The sequence below is a fragment of the Tenrec ecaudatus genome, chromosome 5 (assembly GCF_050624435.1).
Source record: "Tenrec ecaudatus isolate mTenEca1 chromosome 5, mTenEca1.hap1, whole genome shotgun sequence".
Taxonomy (NCBI): domain Eukaryota; kingdom Metazoa; phylum Chordata; class Mammalia; order Afrosoricida; family Tenrecidae; genus Tenrec; species Tenrec ecaudatus.
In genome coordinates, this window is record NC_134534.1 from 167,292,849 (window position 1) to 167,313,347 (window position 20,499).

General features: G+C 58.7%; 1 protein-coding gene across 2 annotated transcripts in view; it reads right to left on the reverse strand.

Moving 5' to 3' along the window:
* AGAP3 (ArfGAP with GTPase domain, ankyrin repeat and PH domain 3) overlaps nt 1–20,499 on the reverse strand; it is a 74,969-nt gene that overhangs the window by 19,870 nt on the left and 34,600 nt on the right. The window contains exons 2-9 of one of the 2 annotated variants that reach the window (XM_075550236.1): nt 7,403–7,461; nt 7,149–7,236; nt 6,886–6,971; nt 6,595–6,736; nt 5,970–6,104; nt 5,689–5,816; nt 3,785–3,943; nt 80–1,066 (exon numbers count right to left, since the gene is read on the reverse strand). In XM_075550236.1, the coding sequence (XP_075406351.1) occupies nt 1,004–1,066; nt 3,785–3,943; nt 5,689–5,816; nt 5,970–6,104; nt 6,595–6,736; nt 6,886–6,971; nt 7,149–7,236; nt 7,403–7,461 (860 nt within the window). In that variant the 3' untranslated portion in view covers nt 80–1,003. Of the gene's footprint in view, nt 1–79; nt 1,067–3,784; nt 3,944–5,688; nt 5,817–5,969; nt 6,105–6,594; nt 6,737–6,885; nt 6,972–7,148; nt 7,237–7,402; nt 7,462–20,499 lie in introns of those variants that run through there. The other variant, XM_075550235.1, reaches the window with a different exon arrangement.

Below are 20,499 nucleotides of genomic sequence, written 5' to 3' on the forward strand. Positions count from 1 at the left end.
CCCGCCCTCCTTCCTCCCTCCTCCTGGGCAGGGCCTGGCAGTGAGTGGGCAGGGGCGGCGGGGGGTGGGAAGGAACAGAGGCCACGAATATTCCAATGGGTTTATTCTTACACACGGCACCATACAGAGCAGCACGGGTCACTGGGCTGGGCCCGCCCCTTACAAGAGCGCGAGGACAGGAGATACCGAGGGCATGAGGCGCGCAGCCCAGGGGCTGGGGTGTAAAAGAATGGGGGGCTGGGACAGGTGGATGGCGGGGTTGAGGAGGGGCCGGTGGCACGGGGCACAACGATCGGGCGGGGGGTGGGGTGGGCAGAGTCCAGAAACACGCGGCCAGGAGGCCCGTCATCTGTGGCACAGGCACCACACAGCACGGTGCATGGGCACCGTGGACGGAGAGAGAGAGACAGAGAGAGAGAGGGAGGGAGGAGAGATGCCCGGAGGGGCCCTGCGCCCTGCCACGCTCTTGGGGCACACACAGTCCACCCGAATGAATGCGGATCCTAGGAAACAGGGAGGCCAGAGAGGGGGGAAAGGCAAGCGGCGGCGGCGGTGACTGCGGCGTCCGGAGCAGGAGCAGGTGCGCAGTAGTCCATGCAGGAAGGAGCGGAGGAAGGGAGGGGCAGGAAGGCACCCCCTAGGAGCAGCTGGGCTGCAGCAGGCGCATGGCCGCCCCTGCCCGGAGGGGCTGCTGTCACGCTGGCGTCAGTCACGCTGGCCGGCCGACGGCGCGAGGGTGAGCTCCCTTCTTCTCCACGCAGCATCGGCCTGGTGTGGCGGAGGCTGTGGTCGCCTCCCCAGGCAGCCCCCCGCAGGCAGCCACTGGCTGGCTCCAGGGCTCCTAGCTTTCCCTGGGGGTGGGGTTAGTTACAAAGGTTCCTGTGGGTCTCTGGAGAGGGGAGCGCGGCGGCCGCGTCTCATCTGAGAGCAGTCCCAGGCCCGGCCCGCCTCCGGCCCGACAGGGGACAATGTCCAGAGGTGCTGTGTGTCACCACCTGGTCTTCTAATTTGGAAGGAGTTGGAAAGGCCTTTTTGTTGATGAAAAGTTGGAAACAGTGGCGCATATCTGCAAATATCGAAAGAATAGAGATTTTGGCAAGTTACACTCAAGCCCCGCACATGTCGGTCAGCAGAGACCCAGGCGCCTGGGGAGAGGCAGGGTGGAGCACGAGAGGAGAGGAGAGGAGAGGAGCGGAGCGGAGCAGGAGCAGAGCAGGAGCAGAGCAGGAGCGGAGCAGGAGGTACGAGCAGCAGTGGTACAGTTGCACTGTGAGCAGATGCCCTGGCAGGGCCGGGATGCCCACCGCTCGATGGCAGGCTCACTCTCACTCATACACCCACTTACATGCTCACTCACTTGGGAGCTGGTCCCTCGCAGGGAGCCCAGGGTAGCTGCTGCTGCAGCAGCAGGGCAGGAAGGGAGAGCCAAGGGAGCAGCAAGGCTTCACGGGAAAGGATCACAGAGGGCACGTCGCCTAGCAGTCCCACACAGCACCTACTCTGGCTGGGGCCCTGCCAGGGCAGCATGGCCCAGACCCCAGCGCTCTGCCCCCTCTGGCCCAATGAGGAGGAAGGAGGCGTGGGAGGGGCCACTGCCTCCAGGTCCCTGACAGAAGAGTCAAGTGCAGCCTGGCCCAGCTGGGTTGGTGTAACACGGCTCCCCACCAGGTGGCCCTCGGTCAGGGGTCTGGGGGCTGTCCTCCCACTGGAGGAGGGGCGCAGGGACAAGAGAGACGAGACAAGCCCATAGAGCTGTGGGTGCCTGCAGGCACATGTCCACACCCACGGGGCAGGAAGGCTCAGAGCCAGAGCACAGGCAGGCACGGGCGCAGGGTGGGCCGTGCACGAGGTGCCGTACCCAAGGAGGCGCAGTTCTGCTGGGAGGGTGATGCCAGAAGAGCCAGGAAGAGAGTGGGCGGGGTCCCGCAGTGACCACCCCCGCCCCCCAGACAGACACAGCTTGAGATCTGCTGTTGGGGGACAGTGGACAGCAAGAAACTGCATGGGGAGCGGAAGAGAGTGAAAGGCCTCCCAGAGGGCAGGGCTGGGCCGTGATCTCGTGGGAGCAAGGGTGGCAGAGTGGGGTCACCACAGTCCAGGCAGGCGGCAGAGGGCGGGTCAGAGGCGGCAAAGCCAGGTGGCTGGCGGGTGAAGGTGGTGATGAAGCAGAGGGCAGAAGGCCCCGGGTTGCTACGGCAGGGAGGGAGGAAGATGGGGGGCCAGCGATGGTGCGGTGGGAGATGGCTGGGGCGTGATGTCGGGAACAAGCACCCGCGGAGCACCCGCAGGCTGGGGGACAGGCAAAGCCCAGTGCATCTCACGGTGCCAACAGAACAGAGGCAGGCAGGGCCCAGGCAGAGCAGCCCAGGGTGACAGCGGCGGCGGCAGCCACAGCAGCACAGCCAGCAGGCAGCCACAGCAGCACGCGAGCAGAGCAGGCGGCAGCAGGAGTGTGTGATCAGGATAGGGGCCAGAAGGCACGGAGGCCAGAGGGCCCCACTGGGCAGCCCCACACGCAGGCAGAGGCAGGTGGGGTGGCACAGGGCGGCGGGCGGCAGCAGCTGGTGTTCTCCTGAGAATCTATGGCCAGCTCACCCGCCTTGGCCTGGCCTGAGGTTCCTGGAACAGTCCAGCCCAATTCCAGCTGGAAGGGTGGTCTGAGGGTGGGCCCATGGAGTCAGAGCAGAATGGAGAGGTACTAGGGCTCTGATGCGCCTTCGTGGGAGGGCTGGCCTTCCCAAAAGAGGACACAATCGAAGCCCTGGGTTACATGAACCTTGGGGGGGGGGGGGGCAGAGAGGGTGGGCAAGACAATCCCAGGAGAACTGAAACGGGAGTAAGAGGCAGTTGGGGAGCAGCAAGGCGGGGGCAAAGACCTAGTGGTGGTGGGGGTGGTGTGTGTGTGTGCACGTGTGTGTAGCACACCCCTGCTCAGTGGTGTGAGGTGATGGGAGAAAGAGTCGGATGGGGCTTGGGGTGTGTGTGGTGTGTGTGTGTGTGCACGTGTGTGTAGCACACCCCTGCTCAGCAATGTGAGGTGATGGGAGAAAGCGTCGGATGGGGCCTGGTGTGTGTGTGTGTGGTGTGTGTAGCACACCCCTGCTCAGTGGTGTGACGTGATGGGAGAGTCAGATGGGGCCTGGGGTGTGTTTGTGGTGTGTGTGTGGTGTGTGTAGCACACCCCTGCTCAGTGGTGTGAGGTGATGGGAGAAAGAGTCGGATGGGGCTTGGGGTGTGTGGGGTGTGTGTGTGTGGTGTGTGTAGCACACCCCTGCTCAGTGGTGTGAGGTGATGGGATAAAGAGTCGGGTGGGGCCTAGGGCCCAGGGCCCAGAGCTTGGCTCTGTCTGGTGCTACCTCTGCCAACTAACCCTTTGTGGAACCCTGGGCTGGTTCTCGCTGGCTTCCAGTTCACTAGTTACTGAACCAAACACGCTGGCAAGTTCAACTAGATACGTTCGAGGACCTCTTCAGGTTGGCAAAGGAATTCCAAGATCTCAAGGAAAGAAAGGGGCTTCGTGCACAAGGTAGGTGTGTAACAGGGGTAGGGTGGGATGTGGGGTGTGGTGCGGGAGCCCCACGGCGGCTCAGCGGGGCAGTCTGAAAGTGGCTTGGGGCGTGGGTGGGGGAGACTGGGGTCCTGTGTGTGTGTGTCTGTGGTCAACAGAGGCATCACCCTGGCCTGGGGCCCCACGCACGGGGCTGGCCATTGCCCTCCTGGGCTGGAGCCCTGGCCTGACGGAGGGCGAGCCTTAGGCAGACCAGGAGGCGGGCAGGTCACGTACCGTGAAGATGTTGGAGCGCCGCTTGGATTGCTTGCGGATGGGTGTGGGGGTGGAGGAGGCAGCGATGGTCTCGATGCGCAGCTCCCGCTGGCTGATGCTTGGGGTGGAGGGGACTGAGGATGAGTAGTCGCTGAAGGCGCTGCCGCCGCCATTCGTGGCCTAAGGACAGAGAGGGCTGCTGAGTGCGGCCAAGGGGGTGGACAGGAGTGGACAGAGGAGGGCAGGGTGAGGGGGGCCTAGTCTGTGTCCAGTGGAGCTCGCTCTTTCTCGGGGGTGGCCGGCAGGCCCAGCCTAAGACGTCGGGTGGCAGAGATACGCCCAGCTTCTAAGACAATCTCAGGTGGAGAGTCAGGCACAGACCGAAGCCTGGAGGAGGCAGCAGACCCTCCTCCCAGAGGCCCTCGTGTGGGGGCTCGGGGCAACAGGGCCAGAACTCTCTGCCCCGCATCGGAGCCCAAGCAGGAGAGCGGGCAGGCTGTGGGGGCTAGGCACACAGATGTGCTAGTTCTGAATGAGGCAGCAGGTCACCCTGGACTCCCCCAAAGTCAGGGATGCGAGAGAGGGTGGTGGATGGGCAGGCGGGCAGGGTTTGGGTGCTAGAGGATGCAGTCTGCTTCAAGGCAGTGTGTGTGACGGGGAAAGGGCAGAGTGCAAGCGAGAGAGCGAGAGAGAGAGAGAGAGAGAGAGATTTGCAGCCAGTGTTAAGTTGCAGGGTAGAGAAAGAAATGCCACAGGACGGGGAACAACATGGCTGACAGCAGTCTGGGTGCTGCCCCAGGGCTCAGCACACACCCACAGCACCGGGTCACCTGCTTGCTCCTTGACTGCCCACGTGGCTTCCAACAGAGTGGAGCAAAGTGCCCTCCTTGGTCACCTCGCACTAATCTCAGTGCCCACAGGGATGCGCATGCACAGCGAGTAAATACAGCAAACACTGCCTTTTTGCCACTGGTCCTCCCCGTTCATCCTACTCAGGGCAGGGCCCCTGCTGCACAGCTGAGTCGCACCCACTCTGCTGGTTGCAGGTAGAGCTGGTCCCAGGCAGGAGAGACAGACCCATCATGCCTCCTTCCTTCTGTCCACGTGGGCACGCTTCTGAAAACCCCTGCCACGCTCTTAGAAGTCCTCCAGGGAGAGGCTCATGAGAAAGCAAGCCAGGCTGCACTCCGAAAGCAGGGGCTGCCAGCCGAGCTTTGGCAGGGCAATAGCCTTTGGCCGTGCTAGCACTGAGCAGTTGCCGACCTGGTCCTCCATCCAGCCCATGGGTTTGTAGCTTCAGAGAGAGGAGTAGGGTGGGGGCGTGTGGTTAGGCAACAAGCTGCAGGTCCACACACTGGGCCCAGGAAGCAGGCAGGTACTCAAGTGGTAGATTTGACGAAGGCTGCCAAGACCTGGCTCAAAAGTCGCCACTGTCCTTTCCTGACACCTCCCGAGGTACCAACAGCCAGCTATCGCTTTGTGGCAAGGACTGTCCCTACACACACACCTCCTCACGGCGGGGATGGTGCTTCATGGGAAGGGTCTGCCAAGCATGTCCTCCATCACATGAAGCATCAAGTCACGGGGAGTGGAGGGACCAATGGGAGGGGGGGGGGCTGTCTGGAGTTGTCAAGGCCTAGTCCTGAGCCCGAAAACAACCTTTCTCCTTTTGTCCTTCTAAGGGCGGGTTCCATGGAAAGGAGCTCCTGAGAGCTGGATAGCTGCAGCGAATAGTCACGTTTCCTCAGCAGAAGTGACTGGAGGAGCGGGGTAGCAGGAGGGGGGGCATGGGAAGCGAGGCTGCGGGTGAGGCCAGTCGTGCAGGCACCATGGGCAGGGCAGGTGGAGGTGCTGGGGGTGCAAAGACAAGGACTTCCATAGCCGATGGCGGCTGTGCACAGTGCGCGGCAAGGAAGTGCGCCTACCTGGTTGAGGTGCACAGCTGGGATGGAGGCAGTGGACACTGCGGAGTGGCTGGGTGAGTTTGGCAAGGACTTGCAGGGTCCGATGGCCAGTTGCTGCTTCTTCCGCAAGGCCACGACCTTCTGGGCCACTGCAGGGAACAGCAGCTGGTTATATCCTCCGGGGAGAAGGGTCAGTCAGCCCCGACAGAGGCCTCCCCTCGACGCCGAGCCTCACACGCCGCAGAGCTCTCCTGGCGGGATGGCCCCCGGCCCTGGCTGTCACAAGCCCCACGCCAAGTTACCGTCCTGGAAGACGCGCTCCACGTTGAGCCCGTAGGTCGCGCACGTCTCGTAGTAGGTGCAGCGCTTCAGATCTGTGGAGAGCTTCCGGGCCCTGCTGTCATCAATGACTCGGGGGTTCGCAGCACTGATGGCATCTGTTGGGGGGAAGGGGACGGTCACAGGGGGTGCATTACACAAGAATGCAACCGGGACAGTGAGAGACTCGGTGCCAGGAATGTGAGCCTTATGTCAACTGTCACCCGTACGCTGAGTGGAAATGGGCCAGCCCCGCTCATCTCTGATACCCAAGTCCTCCTTTATCATTCCTAAGAGGTGAGGGCAAGATAATCCCTACGGCCCCTCCCATCTCCAGGATAACGGGGATCACAGGATTCGGTGGGAGGAGGACAGTCCAGTGGATGTGGAGCAAGGAAGCCTTCAGATAGGGCCGGCTCCCTAAGGCTCTGTGTCTCCCTCCATCAACGCTGGAAATGGTGTGGGAGGCACTGGACGTTGCTCATGCCTGCCCACCCAGGTTTTACAGCTACCTGCTCACCTCTGTCCCCAGGTGCTTCCCTCCTCTCTGCTACCTCCCAGCCCCGGTGCCCCCCCACCCCCGATGCCCCAGGGAGGGTCCAGCCTCACCTTGCGTGCCCACCAACACCATGGGCACCTCACTGGCGTTGCGGAAGCTGCAGAGCCGAAGGAAGTAGTTGTAGACCGTCTGGAAGCTGATCTCGTCTTCCAGGCTGAACACAAACACCACGGCGTCCACCCAGGCAGCAAACTGAGGGGAAGAGCACACCCTCCGTGACCACCTTGCCTGCCTACCCAGACCAGGGAGCTCCCTCTGGCAGACCCTGTCAGGACAGCCTGCCTCCCTCCCCGCCCATACTGGGAACCTGAAGCAGGGGTGCCAGGACACAGGGGTGTCACCTGGAGCTCAGGAGGCCCTCCTTCATCTCGGATAAGCAGCAGGTAGCTTTGACCATCCACCACAATCTCCTTCTTAAACCGGCCCCCTGGGAACAAAGGCCATGGTCAGAGGTCAAATGTGGAGAGAGCCCCAGGGATCGGAGAAGTTTCCCACTAAGAGGGTGACTGATAGGAGACAGGGGCAGGGAAGGATCGAGGCTCAGAGAGCCCTGTCCACAGCAAGCCAAAGGGAAGGGGGGCAACAGAGATGCCAGCACACTCACCCTCGGGGGACTCCTCCTGGACATAGGTCCCAGTCAGATAGCGGTGCACCAGGGCTGACTTTCCACTGGACAGGTTCCCTACAATGCCCTGAGGGAGAGGCCATTGGGGAGGCATGAGGCAGAGTGAGGGCGGGGAGGGCAGGCAGGGAGCAGGGCTGAAGGTAGAGAGAGAAGAGGGAAGGTGGGGGAAAGGCCAGAGAGAGGGGTGTGCCCTGAGCTCCTCTCAGTCTGGGCCCTCCTGTCTGCTCACTCACCACTTTCAGCTCCGGCACAGAACGGCTCAGGGTCCACTCCTGGCTGTTCACAAATGAGTCTGCAGGAGAGACAGTGGGCCCATTCGGACCATCGGCGCATAGACAGACAAGCCCCCCCACCCCCGACCCCCTTAACATACACTCCCGGTGTCCAGCACCGTCCCCTTCCCAAGGACAAGGCCCGAGGACCCTGCTGTCAGGGAGACCCTAGTCCTCAGGGAGCAGCAGGAAAGTTCTGTTTTGCCAAAAGTGTAACAGAGTCCTAACAGTAAGAGGACTGTGAGGGACGCAGGCTTAACTTCCCCGGGTCTCAGGCCTGCCCCTTATCTCACTGCACCGCACCAACAGGGGAGCTAGTTCCCATCTTGAGTCACACCGGGCCTAGGTACTCTCACCCCACGCCCACCCCCAGGGGCCCAGACTTGAGACCCAGGTGAGTGGCCATCCCAGCTGGTTGTAGCCCAGACCCAAACTGGGCTGGGCACTTGGCAAGGGGGCCCGCCTCCTGTAGCGAGTAGAAACAGCTCACCTGAAGCAGGGTGGGGCCACCCACCACATTCCTGAGCCTGGGTGAAGAAGGAGGAGCACCTTACTGGCCCTGTTCTTGGGAGGGCCAGGTCGAATGGGGTGCTAGCTACCCCACCCTGCCCCGCCCTCCCACCTCAGAGTCTCTGGTGAGAAGTCAGGGCCACCCTTTCTGTCCCAGAGACCTGCCTCCCAGACCGCCCTCAGCACCTCTGCAGGCTGCCCTTGGCTTGGGCAGTGTCTGGGAAACGGAGTTGCAATGTTCCCAGAGCCCTCCAGCAGGCAGTCGGCCCATCTCCTTCGGTCTGGCCTGCGCCCTCTCTGCATGGCCAGGGGCAGCTTCCCTTCCCCAGGCGCCCTGCCAGCAACCGCTGCGTCCCAGGCACTTGCAAAGGTTAGTTCTCAAAGCCAGCTGCGGAGGGTCAGGTGTGCAGCAGAGCCTGGGAGTCTCGGTCCCCCTCTGCCACATCAGACGGTGCCAGTCCCATCCCACAGCCCTTTCTGGTGTCCTATTCCATTTTGCTGTGGATCAGAGCGCAGAGCACTGGCCTGGCCATTCTGCTACACCCCCCCCCCAACCCCCGAATTTCAAGGCCCCTCTGGCCCTGCAGTTGGGAGCCAGCCACCAGGGCAGCTCATGTCAGGCAAGCAAAGCCCCTCACTTGGGGCAGGCGCAATTAGGGCCCGCCCTCCGCCCCCGAGTCCACCATTTCCTCACAATGTCCTCAGTGTTCTAGTCTCCAGTCCTCGGGGACACCGGTCTCACGGGCCAGGCGGCGCTTACCGAGCCTGGGTGGCGGCGGGTCAGGGGCAGCGCTCTGCCCACCCAGCAGCAGCGGGGCTGCCGGGTCCCGGCGGCTCCAGAACGGCGCGGCGGGCGCAGCGCGGCGGAAGCGACTGGCCAGCAGTCTCCAAAGTCCGGCGGCGGAGCGCGGGCGACTGGCGTCCGGGCCTAGCAGGTCGCAGCGGCCCGGGCCGGCGTGCAGCGAGCTGGCATCGCCGTCGCTGCGGGTGCGCGCACGCGGGGGCCCCGGCAGCGGGCCCGCCTCGGACTCGGCGCGCCGCACCTCCTGGCCGCGGCGCAGCCGGAAGCTGAAGCTCTTGCGGAGCGCGGAGAGGCCGCCGCCGCCGCGACGCGGCGAGTCCGCGCGCCGCGCCCCGCGCAGCACCTGCCAGCGCTGGCTGCTCCACAGCGAGGCCCCGCGCAGGAAGCCCGCGCTGCCCGCCCGGCCCAGCCCCGGGCCCTGCTCGGCGCCCGCCGCGCCGGCCAGCTCCACGCGGTGCACCTCCAGGAACGTCATGCTGGCGGGCCGCGGGCGCACGGGCTCCTCGCGCCGCGGCCGGGCGCGCCAGGGCGGCGCGGGCTCGGGCGGCTCGCGTTGCTCCGACTGTCCGCGGCGGTTGGGGCGCGGGCGCAGCAGGCCGAGCAGCAGGCTCCGGGCGCCAGAGCCGCCGGCCGGGCACTCGCTCCGCGGCCGGGCCTGGGCGCTGTGCAGGTCCAACGAGTCGCAGAGGCTGAGCGCGCGGCGGCAGGCGGAGGGCCGCTCCCCTGGGCAGCTGTCAGGCGGCGGCCAGCCGCGATCCATGCTCAGGGCCGGGGAAGGGCGGCCGGGCCCATGGCAAAGGGCGCGGGGCTCTGCCCAGGCTAGGCCACGGCTGGCCCGTGCGGATCTCGGGGCTCCGGGGCGTCTGGCCAGCGGAGCCCCTCGGCTCCTGGCTCCTCCACCTCTCTGCGGCAAGCCCAGACCTGGAGAGGCCGGGAGCCAGCCCAGGAAGGAGAGAGAGGTGGCAAGCCTGGTCTGGAACACCTTGGAACGGTGGCTGGGGAGTCAGCCAGCCGGCCGGGCAGCCCCCGGAGCCCTCAGAAAACAGGAAATTCCAGCCCTGAGCTCCTCCTAAGACTGGGGCAAGTAGGTGAGGAGCTGTCATTAGGCACAGGTCCAATAAAGAACCGTCCTCCAGAACACCACACACTAGGCCCTGGTTTTGGAGAAAGTGGAAGTACAGCTAGAAGGTGAGTCGTGAAGGCAGCCATCCCTGATGAGGAGTTTCGAGGAATTTGGGGAAGGACCCCAGAAGCATGCCTTACAAGATCCTTCTTAGCAGTGAGCAATTGAGTTTGCTTCCCGCATCCAGGCCATTTAGGAAGCAAGCCCCCTTGCTATCTCTGGCCCCCAGTCTCCTCATCTGTAAAAGGGGTGCCTGAATGGGGGTGGTCGTCCCACTTTAGATAATCATCTGCTCAGCCACTGTGAGAAATGGAAACTTGCCAAGACAGAGAACTGCTCAATGCGACCTCAGGATGCAGCTAATGACAGGCATCTTTTCCTTTGGAGATGATAAAAGATACGTTATCTGTCGGGCCTGGGTTAAGCATCCTGCCAAAGGGCAGGAAAAAAACCAAAGATAACATGCCCAACTGGACCAACCAACAGCTGTGATGAATACTCACTTCTGAGTCCCCGAGCCTATGGTTTCCTGAAACACAAAGCACGGAGCTCTCCTCGTCACAGGGCTGCAGGTTACACCGGGCACTCCGGCCACTCCACAGCCCACCCCGGGATGGAGCAGGAAACCCCATGCTTGACTGACACTGCATTTGGAACACCAGCCATCTCCTGAGGCCCTGGAGATTAATCCGCTTTTCATACCTCACAAAATGAGACATCATCACACTGCCTTCTACCCTGGAAGCCAAGCAGGAGGAACCAATTTCATTTCGGGAGTGGCAGCGGGATGAGGGGTCTTGCATTTTCCTTTACAGGACCTACACTCCCATAATGCTTCCTCTCCTAATCAAACCCAGTACTGGGGTCCTGGAAGCGTTAGAATTCCTGCTCCAGGTCAGAAGCTCACGGCTATCAGAGCGGCACATTCCGGAGGGGGTTGGGGTAGGAGAATACTTATGGAAGGCTGGGCTGAGGTAGGCAGCAGGAGTGAGGGTTGGAAACCCACAAGTCCTGGTCTGGATCCCATGGGCCTGGAGAGGCCCTGGGGTCAACTTCCTACATTTTCCGGGACTAGTTATTAATCGTGGTGAGGTCACTTTTCTCTTTGGGATAGATATTCCCCACATAAGAAATGGTTCCGCAGACGGGTCCTTGGGTAGGCGTGAAGTTAAAGAATACGCTCCCGGCTTCTGCTGACCAGTTTCACTAAGCTGCAGGTAAGGAAATGGTCTTCATAGATGCCTGCCTAATTGTGCTCTCTTACACACACACACACACACACACACACACACACACGGAATGAATGACTTCTCCCAAGGAATCGAGTCTGCTCATTCACAAGCCTGATTCTTTGTAAGCCTAAGGGACTAAGAGAAGGCAACGGGCATGGTGCATGGCTCCAGCCTGGTAGCTGGGCTCGCTTTCCTCCTCCGGCCACTCTGGGTGGCACCACAGCAGGATGGTGCACAGGAAAAGGGGCCCAGCCGTAGACATGTACATACAAGTACACACACACAGGATCTGGGGGGAAAGCAGGCTGCAGTGCACGGGTGTGGCGGTGAGAAAACAGCTACTCTCAGGGGCCACACTCAGCATCAGTCCAGGCACAAGGCTCAGTCAGCTGGGATCAGTTGCCAAACTTGAAGAGGTTCCTCTTCTTCCTACCCCGCCCCCCAAACCTTTTCTGTCCTGGAGGATCAACAAACATGACAGAAAGCCAGGCAGAGACCCCCACAGAAGAAAAGCACAAACCTATTTCCTCCTTTGGCATCAGTCCCAGGTGAGCGACTACGTATGGGGGCTCCTTTCTGGCTACAGTCCCAAGTCCCCCACTGTCAGGCTGTAGGGCACAGCCCTTTCTATACTCTCAGGCTGGTCCACAGAGGGCTTGAGCTGCCAGCAGCAGCAACACACCAATTAACCTCTAAATTCTATCCCCCAACCTACTCCATGCCCAGCATGCGTCATCGTAATAAACGGCTCATTGTCAACTACTTAGTAGCTCACGCCAAAGCCCTAGGAGGCGGCTTTCTAGTCTAATCGCTGTAGTCTCCGCTACCCCACCTCCAGCCTACACATTAGTCCTGTTGGCTTCACCTCCTCAAGTATCCCGAGCCCCCCTTTTCCTCCCCAAGAGGAGGCACACCTTCCCCTGCCTCACTGCTTTATTGATTTCCTAGCAGGCTCCCGGATTCCACCCTTCCTCACCCAGATTCCCAGCAATCTGTCATTTTTCCAACAGTGACTTTAAAACCACAATCAGCTTCTCCCTTCCCAGCCAAAGCCCTCTAGTGGCTTCCAGTGGATGCAGAATTAGGCTTCCCAGAATCTCGGCTCCACAACCCACTGCCATCTGCCGGTCCAGTTGCAAGCAGGTCCAGCTTCTGCATGCCCCCTGCCCCACCCTCCAGCCCCCACATTTGTCTGCCCTCTGACACCACTCGGACCCTAACAACCGTGGCACCGCCTGCCCATGTGAGGCCAGTGCTCAGGTGGCCAGGGTCATAGTTGGCCTCTGCCCTGTTGGCTGTGTGACCGGCAGCCACTTCCCAAGGCACCCCTCCCAGCCACAGTGGCCACAGGGTAAGCACTGGGACCACCAGGGCCTCGGCAGAGTTAAGAGAGAACCACGTGGACACAGGTCCAGTTCCGTGACACCAGAGCTCTGGCTGGGCACCCCGAGTCGAGGTCCCCACCTTAGGCTCATCTCCCAGACCTCAGAGCTACAGTGGACTGCAGGTCCTTAGGGCCCATTGTGGATCATGATTTTTCTCTTTAAAAAAAGTCAGATAAACGTTATGAACGCTGCAGGACGGGAAAGCAAGGCCCCCAAGCAGGGCTGGCTGGCTGGTTCTTAGGAGGCTTCCAGAGTGCTTACATCGGCCCGGGTGCCAGGTTAAGAACTCACACTTGCTCCTACCTCTCACTGAACAGCTAAAGTTCCGGGCACCAGAGAAGGGACAAGGCTTGCTCAGGGCTAGTCAGGGCAGAGACTCCATTACAGGCAGAGCCAGCCCCCCCACACACACACCGCCCCATCCCCAGGCCAGTGTCCAGTCACAACGTTCCTCACTCCCTGGGCACCGTTTGGGGAGCTCTGAATCCTGGCGGGGCGGGGTGATTACACATTGGGCTGCTAAGCACCAGGTCAGCGGTTCAAAGGCATCAGCTGCTCCGAGGGAGAGAGTCGAGGCTTCCTATTCCCATGCAGAGTACACTCTCGGAAACCCACGGGGGCAGTCCTACCCCGGCCCACAGGGTGGTTACCAGCCCAAATCCACTGGATGGCAGTGGATTTGGGTTTTGCGGTGAAGTCCCAGCACTGCCGGGGGTGGTAGAGCAGTCCAGAGCAGACGGAGGCCCTCTCCTCTCCCACCAGGGGTTGCAGATTCCTAAACTCCTCAGCTGACGCCCAGAAGGCCTGCAGTTACACTCAATGCGTGAGAAGCACCCACTTCCCCCGTACCTTCTGATGCCTACTGATCCTGGGAACACTGTCCTTGTTCCCCAGGTCCAGGGTGGCTGAGCCCCTGCGGGGTATGGGTGGGAGCAGGGGCAGCCAGGGCAAGACAGAGGATGGGAAAGTCGAGACCGTGGGTCAACAGTGGTGGTGAAGACCCACCCTGGTTCTGCAATCGCTTGTAGAACCAGCCCTGCTACTTGACTGCTGGATCCTGGCTTTTCTTTTTCTCCTGGATTCCGTTCTGTCAAAGAACTCTGCTAGGAACCTCAGTGGGCTCCGGAGACCCATGGGCAAGACTCAGGCCCACTCCTCTGCTCCCCACGTACCTCCTGACCCTGGAGGTGGCCTGAGTCCCGACAACGTGTGGGCCCCAGGTGCACGGGCCAGGGCTAACTGCTACGCACGGTGCGGTTACACCAGCATCATCCACACCTCACACCGGGCCTGAGCCAGAACAGAGCTTTCAGTAAGCACACTCCTAGCCCCACTGCCTTCTGGGCCCAATGTTGACAGGTTCCTGCACTTCTCACATTTGTAAATGGTGCGTTCTTCCTCTGAAACTGAACCTTCAGTCCAGCTTACGTCAAATGAACCCAAACCTGCTTCCTTCAGCCTAATGGCCTTCTGAAGTGCACTGTGCTTCTGAGCTCCTCCCTGCCATTAGCAGTGGCGGCACTTCCACTTATCTCAGTTTTACAAAAATGAGGTGATTTCATATGCAGATAAAATGCAGCCAGACAGTTGTACGCCCTGCAGCGCCCAGCTGGAGGGCGAGGTTATTGGGCTGGGGGGCTGGTAGGTGGTGCTGCCCACCCAGAGCTCAGCCGGGGGCTACCCTGGGCTCAAATCTAGATGCACAGACGCAGGTCTCAGTAAGGGGGTGGGGGTGCTGCCAACAAAAGGCTCAGGGTGCTTAAGCTTCACACCCCAAACTCGGTGCCCTCGAGTCAATGCCAACTTACAGCGACCCCTGTGGGTAATAAAAACACATGTATTTCCCTTACAGACTTCCAAAGCGGGGCAGCTAACTCTCCGGGGGGCCAGGAGTGGGGTGCGGGGCGGCGGCATGTATGTCTCCACTCAGATCGAGAGCTTAGCTGTCTCAGTCAACGTACTGACATTCAGACCGTGCCCTCAGAAGCTGTTGACAGGTTCTCTATAGAAGGAAACACGGGCCTCGAGTGAAGGCCAGCCAAGACACACATCACTAGGCAAGCGTAGTGAGCACACCTTAATGTAAGGCTCCTCAGTCTGCACCTGCCTGCTCCCTGAGGTGCCGGGGCCTCTCCTTGCCGCACATGCGCAGCAAATCCTGTCTTTGCTGGCCAACCAATTCTCTAGCACCCCTTCCCTTAGCCAACGGGACTAGGCTTGGCAGCACATACTGCTGCTGGGGTGCACAGTGACCCCCCGACTCCAACCGCAGCCCCTGGGGAAGCACCAACCACAAGGCCACCTGTGGTGCCCACGCCAGAGGCCACCCCATCACAACAGGGACTCACTGGACAGGACAGCTACCACTTTGGGCCCTTCACACAGAGCTGCCAGTTGAGTCCTCACACGAACCCTCTGGGAAAGGCAGCCTCTCTCTCCGTTTTCCAGATGAGGAAGGTGAAGAACAGAGGCCCAGTAACGTGCCTGGGGCTCCAAGCCAGCAGCGGAAGCTGGATCTGGGCCCTGGCTGTCTAGTAAGAGTCCTTGGTCTCCAGTGCTCTGGGCAGCTTCCCTGGCTTGGAGAACTTGGAAAACAAGACGCCTCTAGCCTCTGAACTCCCTCCCCCACCTCACACACCTTTCCTGGCCGCCTTCTGAGGCTCCGCCTCCCTGATTTTTATCAAGACAATCCCCCCAGCCCCCTCTCCCCAGGTCCTGGGACAGGTGATGTGACAGGGACTGAAGGAGCTGCTGTCCCTCCAAGGGACAGTGCTGTTTACAGAGGAGGATGCACCATGGTGCCCTGGAGACGTGAACCTTCAAGGAAAGGGCCTGGCAGGTAGAGGGAAGTAAGGCCCAGGACCCCGCGTGGGGAGAGAGGAGTGAGTGCACACGGCCTCTGTCCTCCTTGAGCGCAGCCACTTTCCCCAGAGAAGACCATGAGCTTCCGGACCCAGAATACTCCACCAGTTCCTCTCTGCTGCCCACCTCCCACCCCAGGACCCCTCCTCGCCCCAGGGGCAGTCTCTCAACGCACCTGTGAGCTGTTCATGGCTTCACTGCTTCTTCCATTCAAGGGCACACAGGCTGGCCTGCCAGGCCTAGACACAATGTCACCTTGAGCTCTCCAGAGGGCAAAAGGGCAGGTCATCTTGGGCACATGGCCACCCCCAGGTGGCTTGGCTTTGTAATTTCCCTCTTAAACACCCAATTGTTTCCCAGCCCCTGGGCTTTTTTACATCATAGCGCAGATGAGCATCAGAATCAGAACCTTGCAAAACTGGGGGCTACATTTTAGGTTTTCACTTTCATTCCACTTTTTGATCTGTCTCCAAGGAGCCCTGGTGACGCAGTTGGTTAAGTGTTGGGCTACTAAGGACAAGGTTGGCATTTCAAACCCACCAGCTGCTCTTCAGGGGAGAGACGAGGCTGTTTGTTCCTGCCATGGCTTAGACTCTTGGAAACCCCAAGAGGCAAGTCTATTCTCTCCTACAGGGTGTCGCCGAGTCAGACTGAACTTGATGGCAGTGGGTATGGGTTGATCTGTCTCCAGTGTGACCACTTGCTGTCCTGTGAGCCCATGGCAGCCCTCAGTCAGAGAACCCATTTAAAGGCATCTGGATATCATGGACTTGAGGCCAGTGCCTTGCCCTTCAGAGTTGGAGAGTCTGGGTAGAGTCTCTCCAGGCAGGGCCAGCACCCCTGGGTCACGTGACTTGGGTAGGTTCCTGGTGATGTGCTCCTGGACTGGACAGGATGAATGGTTAGAATCCTGGAAGATGCCCTGGACCAGAATAAGGAGACCGGAACTCACTCTGGACTGGTAGCTGACTGTGGCCTTCTCTGGGTCTCAGGGCCAGGGGGTCTCCAAAGCCATTTTGTGCAGTACTCTCCTTTGAGAACCTATCCTCCAGGTCAAAACCAGGGACTGAGAGACAGCCAGGACCCCTACTCAGACAACAATGGGGGCCAGGCCTCAGGTCTACCCAGCACCAACTCTCCTTAACCACCTCAGCCCAACAGGCCTCCCCCCTCTACCTGTACACACCCACCTTATCATTTTTCTAAAACATACATTCCCTTACATCTTTAACCACTGACTAATCGATGTTACTTTTATAAAACTCAGTAGAAAAGATGCCCAAGACTGTTCTGGGTGAGAAGCCGCAGGAAGGCCGGTGAAGGGCAGGCTGTCTTCATTGAGCCGCCCAGTCCCACCACAAAGCGGCCCGCCCACCTGGGCAAACAAGGTTTGAGCACGGATTCACAGTAATCTTCAGACTCTGGGTGCGGCACAAAAGAAGACAGGGGATGCCTTGCCAATCACTGATTTTGGTATAATGATGCACATCCCAGCCACCGTGCAGTCCATCCGTTCATATTTGGTCTTTGCCATTCCCACCAAACGACTGGGTGGGACCTTGCAGATTAGTTCATTTCTTCTTCCCCTAATGGGTTTAGGCAGGAAAAGGTAGGGGAAGACGCTGGCACGATTACAGGGTTACATGGTGAGTGGCAGGGTTGCGAATGTATAGACCTGTGGATCTGGTCAGTTTGCGATTCACCTGGGTTTGAAATGAGCGGTGGCTCAGAAGCAGGAAGGGGGGATCTCACTGCCATCGAAAACTGACGGTGGCAGCGCACCCCACGTTAGAGGTGATTTAGCCATGGGAGGGGAAATGCTCTACAACGGAGGTGGCAGTGATTGTACAATTCTCCTCGGGATGGCTCAACTACTGAATTGCATGATATGTAAATTATGTGCCAATAAAACTTGGGGGAGGGATTAATTAAATTAAAAAAAAAAAAAAAAGGAAGAGTCAAGGTAGAAGGCTGAACCTCCTCACACAGGAGACAGAGAGCTCTGACAGGCCGACAGAGCGAGGAAAGAGGAGTGTCTCCAGGCAGGCTGGCTAACAGAGCTCAGACTCCATTCCCGTCAAGGTGACCCTGAAGGACAGAGCAGAACTGCTCCTGTGAGTTTCTGACACTGTCACTCTTTCTTTTCTTTCTCTCTCTTTCTCTTTCTTTGTTTCTTCCCTTGCCATCAGGCCGCTTTCAAAATGACCCATGGACCAGCTGGCGTCCCCTTTTTGTGTCCTTCAGGCTGAGTCTTGGAGGCAGAAGAAGATCATGAGCCAATCACCATCATGATGAGACATACACTCACAGGCACATCTCAAGCTGTGCTGGCCTCCAAGGTGAAGGTCCGCATGCCCACCACTATGACAATGGCTTTCGCTCCATTGAACAGGCTCGTTCGTTATCTTTGCCAACATTTGCAGAGGTGATGGGTTGTTTTTTTTTTCTGTATTCCTTCGTTGAGATCCGCGTTAATTGTGCTGAGTCCTGGTCCAGACTATACGGGTGTGTTTCAGCATCGTTTGTTTACAAAGACATGAAACACATGCAATGACGCCAAATGCAGGAAGATCACAGGCCAGCGGGTAGGAAGTCTTGTGAATCCAGTGGCGGTAGAAGCATCTCAGCACTGGCAGGGGTCTCCATGTGGCTTCTCCAGCTGCAAGGCTCTGGCTGCGAGGCTCTGGCTGCCATCGGCCTGTCTCCATGTGACTTGTGAATAAGAATGTCTCGCAGGGAGTGAGCCGAAACTGTAACTCTTTAAGGAAGTCAAAAGCCTCATCTTTCTCCCTTGGAGTGACTGGTGGTTTTGAACAGCTGACCTCGCAGTTAGCAGCCAAACACATAACCACAAAGCCACCAAGGAGCTCACTCATGGAGCTGGAGCTGAGCAGTTGGGACTGACAGGTATGAGAGAGCGGCGTGCCCCGCGGGCACTTACCTATGCAAACACTGCTGGAGAGCAGTCCATGTGGCAGAGAAGCCAGGAAGCAGGGAGGCCTGCCTGCAGGCACAGGTGAGAAGAGAACTGTATCCTGAGCATTTCTGACCCTAAATTGTAACTTGGAAACGTCCTTACTAAACTCCATAATTGGGAGTATTGTCTGGGAGTTTTGTGTGGTTATTGCCAGGAATAATTCAACCCAGCAGTCAGAAAGCGCACATGGAGGGCTGACTGCCGTCGGAACCGGGAAGACTGGCGTGTGGACTTGTGTCCTCACAGGAATCGACTTTGGGCCGATGAAGAGCTGGATTCTCCTTCACCCTTGTGAAATCAGAGGAGATCGGATGCAGTCCACCTCTGCCCGCAACACCAATTTTTACCATTAACACACTCAGAGACACGCTCCAGGGCGGTCTATGACACCCTTCCTGCCACGGTATGCATCCCCTTCTTTTACAATGAAGCTTCCCTGGACAGACTTGCCTCTGTCATTTCACCAAGTCTGCTCTGGCTGGTTGACACCTGAGGACACCAGGTCACCTGACGACCGGGTACTGTTGGGGAAACCCTCAGCAGCAGGTGCAGCCCACGCCCCTTCCTCCCTGTCCTCAAATGGAATAGAAAGGCGTCATCAGTCACCGACCACTGCCCTCTGCAGGCCCTGGGGCGGCTTCCCTCCTTCTTTTCCAATCTTTCCTTCCTCTTTTAACTGTGGGACGAATTGGAGAGGCCTCCAAAAACTCGTTGGAAAACTCTTATTTTTTCAATTCCACTTTTCCGTGAATCTTTTCTTGAAGCCATTGCATCTGTACGACAACATGCCTGATTCGACATTCTTACACGTACAGATCGGTGACGTCAACTGCACCCACAGGTTGGGCAATCACCACAATGAACTATGTTTGGATGATTTCCATCTGTCCCAACAGCACCTCAGCACTGCTTTGGCTGTAACTCCATTTCCTTCTCGGGGCGCCCGGGGTCAGAATGCACTCAGTGGCAGTGAGCCTGGCTTTGCCCCCGCCTAGGAAATTTGGTTTACTTTAGAATCTGCATCACACAGTGGCGTCATTTGACATAGGATGGATTCGTTTCACTCGGCACGGTGGTTTCAAGGTCCATCCATGTTGAGTCCCGGATCAGGGCTTTCTTCCTCATGGCTGAGTAATAATACTCCATTGATGCCCATGCATGTTCTGTTTGCCCATGCACCTACGGATGGGCAGTTAGCGGGTTCTGTGACTGGTGCTGCAATGAACGGTGATACCGGAGGTATGTTTGAGTCCTTGCTTTCAAGACCTTAGGACTGGAAGTGCTGGTCAGGGGGTAGTGTTAGGCGTTTCTTTCTGAGGGGCTGCCAAACCATTTTCCACAGTGGCTGCGCCATTTACAACCCACCAGTTTGTACCAGGGTTCCGATTTCCTTGACATCCTTACCAGGACATGTCAAAAACACATCACTGAAACCACCACATCACCAGTAATGAGTAACGGTGAGCAACTGCACGTTCATTCTGTGAAGTGAGCTCTCAAAAGGAACACGGCGGGGCTCAAAAGCAAAGCGTGTGAATGCTTACTGTTAACAGATAACGCCTGACTGCCTTTCCAAACAGGTGGTCCTAGTTCACGCCCTCATCCCCCACGGGGAAGACCTCCACCAGCATCAGAAGTGACTGGCTAGCAGTTTGCTGCTCGCACAGGGGAGCTCTGCTCCGCGCTCCCTGATTGGCATTTCCATGAAGACCAGTAAGGCTGGGCTTCTCTGGTTCTTCCATAACTTGAGTTTCCTCTTCTCTTGTCTCGTCCTACTCTTTGTCTGTTTTTCTCTTGGATTTAAAAAATCTTTTTCCCCCTAGTTATTTGTGGAAATTCTATATGTTGTTTCAGGGTACAAAGGAAACCTCAAATCTCAAATATAATTTACAGAGAGCAGGAAAAGACAAGCCAGAGGCAGATTATCTGAATGAGGGAGCCCATCAGCAAGAAGTCATCATGGAGGGCTTATCGAGAATCGGAGATTTCAAGAGGACAGGAGTGACAAGACTGTCGCAGAAGCATGACTGGCTGCAGATCAATACAGCACAGCCAGCGGCAGGGGGACTGCAGAAATGGGAGTGGGATCATGACTGGGACACATATATTATGGTAGACAGAAGAGCTTACAGGATTGGTCCAGGGCCTTCCATGACTTTGCCTACTA